Source organism: Perkinsus marinus (assembly GCF_000006405.1).
Source record: "Perkinsus marinus ATCC 50983 genomic scaffold scf_1104296949592, whole genome shotgun sequence".
NCBI classification, from domain to species: Eukaryota; Perkinsozoa; order Perkinsida; family Perkinsidae; genus Perkinsus; species Perkinsus marinus.
In genome coordinates, this window is record NW_003209868.1 from 99049 (window position 1) to 106075 (window position 7027).

The following is a 7027-nucleotide window of genomic DNA, read 5'->3' on the forward strand; positions in this document are numbered from 1 at the left end:
ATTGGCACATAAGTGTATCCTCAATAGCTTCTACGGTTACGTGATGAGGAAGGGCGCAAGATGGCACTCCATGACTATGGCGGGTATAGTCACTTACACGGGCTCGGGGTTGATAAGGGAGGTGGGTGTGCTTTGATGGGGAGGATGAACAATGGAAGGGTTGTCAGGCTAGGGCCTTCGTGGACCGCCTTGGGCTGCCGCTGGAATTGGATACTGATGGTATATGGTGCATGCTGCCTAAGAGCTTCCCTGAGAACTTCCAATTCAAGCTGAAGTCGGGGAGGGTGTTGACGATGCCGTACCCGTGCTCAGTCCTCAACGTCAGAGTGCACGAGAAGTAGGTCTATTGGTATGACTGTCATTGCTATGGATGGGTGAAGGTACACAAATCATCAGTATCAGGATCTGCAGCCTGATGGCACATATGCTAGATCGTCGCAGAATTCCATTTTCTTCGAGATTGATGGACCCTACAAGTGCATGGTGGGTGGGGAAGATCTTCGGGCGAGCGCTATTGTCGTATAGTTGCTGCCTGCCTCGACTGAAGAGGATCGCCTCTTGAAAAAGCGATACGCTGTGTTTAATGAGGATGGAAGTCTGGCAGAGTTGAAGGGTTTTGAGATCAAACGTCGGGGAGAGTTGAAGTTGATACAGGTAAGTGTGGAAGAAGAGTGAATTTGGCGAACTTATTCGAGCACAGGTGTTCCAAGAGGAGTTATTCCCGAAGTGTTTGGAGGGTGGAAACATCGAAGAGGCATACGCTGCGGTGGGGCAGGTGGCAAACAGGTGGTTGGAGGTAACGAGATGTGTAGTTCAATGGTCCAGTAGTGGAGTACTGAAGATAGCGTAGAAGTTTTTATCAGACAGTTTGGCCGAGTGGTCTAAGGCGGTGGCTTTAGGCGCCATTCCGAAAGGGCGCGGGTTCGAACCCCGCAGCTGTCATATATGTTGTCCTCGTTCTTGTCAGGTTTTGGACACCAAAGGAGCGTCATTAACGGATGAGGAAGTAATACATCTCATCTCAGAGAAGAAGACGATGTCCAAAAGCGTCGAGGATTCGGGAGCTCTGAAGAGCACCAGCATAACTACTGCTACTCGCATGGCCGAGTTCCTTGGTAGAATCATGCAGGCATGATGAACCATTAGCCATCACTACGGTTTGCAGGTCCGTCGATCCTCCGCGAGAAGGGAATATCCTGCCATCTGATTATCGCTCGGAAGCCCTTAGGTGCTACACCAACTGAGAGGGCTATACCGGTGAACATCTTTAGTGCAGAGGAGCATGTCAAGACGAAGTGAGTCGAACGGAGACCCGCCCTCCCCTCACCGTGGTGACAGGTACCTCCGGAAGTGGATGGGTGATCCATCGATACGCAACTTCGACATACGAGATATTATAGACTGGCAATATTATCGGACGAGGCTTGGAGCGGCTATACAGAAAATCATTGGTATACCAGGTGAGCTCAGGGGTGAAGTGTGTTACTGGTAAGCTCCTTGGGGTATCGATTGCAGCTATGAACCAACACGTGAAGAACCCTTGTCCTTCTGTGGAGCTACCGCAGTGGGCGAAGAAGCGGGTGAGGGAGAGGGAGGATACTTTCAAGTGAGCTACTAGTACTGCTGTATAGAGTGCGATGACACATGTTGCTGCTGTATTCAGGCAGAAGAAGTTGACTGACATGTTTGCGAGAATGTCATCTAAGCCCTCGACTACCAACAAGAAGAAAATTACAATGGGAGTGCCCAAAGGGGGGCCCTCTGCATCGTCATCTTCCTCGTCGAGCTCGGCCGTCCCCTCGCGACCTCGTGAGCAGGAACCGGATGGGAGCTCTGGTACAATGGATATTGAGGAGGTACAGGGCTCGACTCGCACTGGAAGGAATGGAGCGCCCATCTCGTCAGGTTATCCCAGCCTCGTCCGGTGGAGCCCCAGCAGAATCATCATCATCATCTATGGTAGTTGATGTTGAAGATGTGTCAGTGGAGGGCATTGCTATCCTCAAGCCAGCCCAAAAGCAGCCGGTGAACTGGAAGAAGGTGCGCTCTTTATAGTCGCCTCAATGATCTCCTGTGATCCTCAGAAGCAAGCCCAGAATCTTAGAGAACATCATCAGGGCACGAAGCAGCACAAAGAGGCTCTTCGGGAGAGGATAGAGAGGGCACAGCAGAGGTAGATCGGAGGTGTTCGCCTCGCCGAACAACCGACGCCTCAGGTTGGGTGCTATGGCTGGTCAAACTACGTTGCCACATAACGCAGTTGATACGGCTGGAGGCTCAAGTAGGGCTTAGGGTCAGTAGGGTAGAGTTAGCCCTTATACTAGGTGAGGGCCCTGTGGTCGGCGATGCACCATCTACCGTAGGGGGAGGAGTCTGGAACATCGCCAATAGGAAGCTGGCGGTGGCCACATGGTGGGGGCTCGCTGGGGCCCTTCTTGTGAAGGGTCGGGCTGTTGTTAGGCACGTCCTCGGCTGTGAGCCTGTGAGTGATGCCAGTGCGGTAACATTGTGGGTGCAGACCGCTGACAGCTCTAGGGTGTATCGCATTATGCTTAAGCTCGGTAGAAGGTACGATAGTGAATACTTGTTCGTAGTGACCAGGTCCGATATTAGATTCCTGGTAGCACTTGAGGATAGTGGAAGAATCAATGAACTCCTCGACGTCATTGGCTTGGATAAGGTGGGGGGCATCCCTAGTTCACGAGAGTGACGAGAGTGGCCTCTTTCCTAGGTGGATTCTACCTCGCAGTTCAGCGGAGGGCTGGAGCTTCCTCGCAATATGTTGGCTGATAGTGTGTTTGAGGTAAGTGTTCAACTTGCCTGGTTCTGTAATGTAATTTTATGAGATTATTTATGGTACAACACCATTCATATACCACTTTTCTGTGAACATCGCGGACTTTAAAGTCGGAGGCAGTTTCTGAACTTGATAGGTTACGCTGAAGCCGGCGGTTGGTCTGGAGTGGTATGAGGAGCTGTGCCGAGTGGTGCCGGCTTCTTTGAGGGGCGTCCGTCTGTTTGAGTGTCCTACACCACAATCGCTCGTCTTTGAGGTTGAGACTACAATTACCAACACGGTAGAAGCTACTGGCTCCTAACCGTGGCTTCTGATTCCCGCACAGGTTCAATTCCACGACCCTACGAAAGTTCCCGACTCCTTTTTCAGCGACCTAAGATTAGATTCAGCTCGAAACGTAATGACTCTTTTCTACCGCTCCGTCTCCTGAGCCTTCCCCCTAGTTACGACCCTGTTCTGAAAAGTATCTTCCAATGCTACAGTCTCCTCCACGGCATTGCTACATGTAAGCAGTTGTAGGGCCATAAACTGTTTTATCGAATTGTCCCTGTGTTAGCTACTTCATGATCACTCATGATGCTGCTGTTGACTATACCCGGATCTTTGCTGCAGTGTAAGAACCATCACTATACTGCTACTACCTCGACACGAAAAGGGTTGGGGAGTCTGGGAGGGAGAGGACCCGTGTACTTGTCAGTTACCTTCCGTCTGGTATGGCCTACTCTGAAGCCCTTGGTGAGGTTAAGATTTATGTCTGTGGAACAGAGCCGGAACAACAGTAGGAGGAATAGGTGTAGGGTTATGACCATAATAGACGTCTTATTAGAGTTACTGATACGAGTGTGGACCGCATCTTCCGAGAGTCTTTGTTGGGAGCCATTGGAGAGGCTAATGCGGCGGCGTTGGATCGTATAGGCGCGGCTCAGGCGAGTCAACGTGGGTGTATGAGTGAAGGGGCTATCTCTCTGGTTCAGGCAGAGTACCCGGACACTCCTGCTCAGCTACAAGGTCTTCTAGAGCAGCAGGTCTCCACTTGGCAAAGACGGCATGGCGCTATGGTAAGGGTCAGGGGAGGGTGGTTGTTGTTGTGGAGGAGGAGGAGGAGGAGGATTAGAGATCAGATCACTGTGGTGACGACTAACGCTGAAGACCTCCGTCGTATGTCGCCGCCTTTCGTGCCCACCGAGTCCATCATCATGCGAACACCGGTAGGGAATCGTCATCCGTTGGTGATAGGCTTGCTCTTCCTCTACCCAGATGGGCCCGGCTGATGCCAGCTTCCCTCCTATAGACTGGGTTCGTTGGAATCTACGACGATGGGCTAAGCGTTTGCCGAGACTTCAAGGATGGTTCAAACACGACAGGTTCGAGTCATTCGTTCGATACTTGGTGGACATACTCGTTAGGTTGTGGTTGGCACGGCTTAGTGGAGTGCCGGTCTGTTCCCTCCCCCCTGGTCACGATGAGGCTATCTCCGCAGCTTGGGATGTCATTTTCGCAAGGAGGTTGGTCGCTATAGTCCCACAGTCCTTGATCATGTCTCTTTCCTCAGTGCCAAGGAGCAAGGCTTGGTCCTCAACACTACCCCACAGGAAGAGGTGAGCTGCCCCGCCTCTTACCAGGTTAGTGACGGTGCGTAGGTCGATCGAGTGGACCTGGCTGAGACCTCAGAACTGCTCCTAGAACCCAAGACTGGCCGGCCTGATCTCGGTGACATAGCGGAGGTGCCCTCCCTCCTCATCTGTTGTCTACTGCTTATGCTTTTTGTGTTAGATCAACAACCCAGGCATTTACCGCTCCGTATGCCTTAGTATTGACCTCCACAGTACAGTGTGCACTACAGCTCTGGTGAAAGCTCAACAGCTCTCTGATCTGTGAGTTCGTTATTGCAGTATGGTTGTGACCCGTTGACAGATTTGGGGGTGAGCTTTCTCGCCAGCGTGGAGTGGTTACGTCCGGTGGAGCCCTGGGAGGGACCGCAGCGGAGTCGCCGGAGTATATCGAGACGGGCTTGACTGATCTGATCGATATCAACGCTGGTATACCAGCAGTAGCAGATGGAGGGGATATTTCGGTCTCATCAACGAAGGTGGGCCTGGGGGTGGAACCTGGGTGGATCGTGTGAAGGAGTGGTTGCTCGCCCGTGATCGTAAATATGCTATTGGCTTTCGATTAGTCCTTCACATGCCTGATACGTACGGTGGAGAAGCTATATTCGCGAGGGAGAGCAGCGGAGGCGAAGTTGATGAAATTGCTGGAAGAACCCGAGAACGATGCCGACAGGCTTCGGCGAGAGCAGCAGATAGCAGACGGTGAGTGCCTCTCTAGGTTATCCCTCAATTACAGTGACTGCCTGTACTGCTAGGGTCTTATGCCGAAACAGTCAGCGCTCTCGAATGTGAGTTGAAGCAAACCCAAACCTTGCTGGATGGTCTCTTCCCTTGGGTCTGCGACTCGGCGACTTGCAGTAGGGTGAAAGATAGGAGTATACGGGACAAGGTGCCACATACCCTGTCGAGAGGGCTCGCTGGTGAGCTCATTCACTTTCCCAGGTCCTCCAGTTCATGTCGTTTGTACTGCGTCTACTGGTGTCCGAGCTTAAACGTTCCGCTGGAAGCTTAGAGATAGTGTATGTAAGCTGTACCAAATTGATAATCTCTACTGGAAGGGTGAGAGATTCTTCAGAGTCATAGTCTAACATATCAAGGTCTCGGCAGATATCGGTCGGTGATGTTACTAGAGTGTGGAAGGGCATGCAGAGTGTTGTGGTGAACCATCCCATCCTACAGCCCCTCGCTGTGGTCTTTCAGGATGTCAGCACCATAGGTAGGATACCATTAACTTCTCCTTTGGTTGGAAACATATGTAGATATGTGCGCCTACGGGTTACTATGGATGGACCCGGCCAATTGGTCAGCTCTGCCGACGGACCCGACCACGGGTTCGGTCAATGCTGAGTGGGAGATCGATGCGATTTGGAAGGTGGCAGACTTCCTCCCGAATGCGATGAGAGCGCCATTTTATGTGTAAGCCGCTGACTTGGACCTCAGTTGTGAGATAGTTGTGGTTGTAGGTTTTGTTCGGAATACCTCGTGCACTGCATGAAGGCGATGGAGAAGCTGAAGCGAGGGAAAAGGCTTGTGACTTTGGATGAGAAGGTGTGACGATTGTTACTGGACATGTCCAATGGTCTTGGTAGACGCGGAAGAAGCGACGACGAGCCCAGGAGATTCAACACAGAGAGGATGAGATAGCTGTGAGTTAGAGAGGCTCAGATCTGCTGCTCGTAGACCTTCCGGTTCAGCATGCTACTGACGCCCAAGTCCAGGCTCGGTGTGAGCTCGACGATTTGATGGATGATGCGAGGCGAGGGAGGAGGGAGGGGAGTAACTCTGGAGACGAGGAAGAGGAGGAAGATGCCGATCCAGCAGCAGCAGTGATGACAGATCAGCAGATCATGGCTGAGGTGCAAGCCTATGCTTGCAATACCAGTAGGGCCATACTGCCACTAGGGCCCCCATCGTATCGATCGTTGCTTATCATCATCATCAGTCCTTCCGGAACTCCGCCAGAAGCTGTATCGGTACGTTTCCAATGTGACTCAAGTGATGCAGAACGATGCAGCTTTGGTAGGTTGAAGTGCTAGTGTTCATTGTTGCCAGTAGTTGGTGTCGTCGGAGAGGCTCAATTTTTCCATTGCAACTGTTGATTGTAGATGGCTGAGCTTCGGCATAGGATAGTCGAGGGTGAGGAAAGTGATGATTCGGAAGATGACGAAGATTCCATTCAAAGTGACGACGAGGACTTCGAGGTGGGTCCTTCCTCATCTTGTTCAGTTGTGTTAGCAGCATAGTCTTCGCTTGTAGTTGACACGGAAGGAGCGACTTGAGAAACGTCTCAATCAATTCATGATGAAGTGGGAGTTCCCAATGCAAGCTGCCGCGGTGAGTCAAGTTCTCATGTGACCAACTCATGCTCCATCGATCGTAGGCGAGAGCCGCGGCCAACGAAACGAGATCATCAGGATCGGCGAGATTCTCAGAGGATCCTGTGCTGGAATTTGTCAAATGCCTCACTCACGTACAGCCCTTCAACACAATCCTAATCTACGGTGGCATTGCAGGTTATCGGGCTTGACTCTAGCAACGCTCAAACTGCCGATCTCGTGAACTCTATTCGAAATGACTTGATCCAGCTGCTGCGGAAGAATATCTTCTCTGAGGAGGCTCA

General features: G+C 51.7%; 1 protein-coding gene across 1 annotated transcript; it reads left to right on the forward strand.

The window, feature by feature from the left end:
• Window positions 1-43: 43 nt before the first annotated feature.
• Pmar_PMAR018233 (dna polymerase epsilon, catalytic subunit, putative) lies at window positions 44-6762 on the forward strand (the record flags this gene model as incomplete). The annotated part of the gene is made up of 40 exons (XM_002778391.1): window positions 44-121; window positions 168-337; window positions 381-483; window positions 526-654; window positions 701-796; window positions 968-1115; window positions 1166-1295; window positions 1339-1460; window positions 1516-1606; window positions 1664-1856; window positions 1906-2040; window positions 2085-2173; window positions 2217-2281; window positions 2325-2412; window positions 2461-2568; window positions 2614-2680; window positions 2732-2803; window positions 2934-3077; window positions 3241-3302; window positions 3354-3410; window positions 3495-3575; window positions 3624-3855; window positions 3919-4005; window positions 4055-4161; window positions 4204-4302; window positions 4350-4395; window positions 4438-4521; window positions 4571-4671; window positions 4712-4886; window positions 4974-5109; window positions 5163-5269; window positions 5350-5430; window positions 5515-5623; window positions 5667-5823; window positions 5871-5955; window positions 5997-6053; window positions 6102-6288; window positions 6350-6426; window positions 6513-6608; window positions 6664-6762. The coding sequence occupies 40 exons, from the start codon at window positions 44-46 to the stop codon at window positions 6760-6762; spliced, it is 4350 nt and encodes a 1449-aa protein (XP_002778437.1).
• Between the last annotated feature and the right edge of the window lie 265 nt (window positions 6763-7027).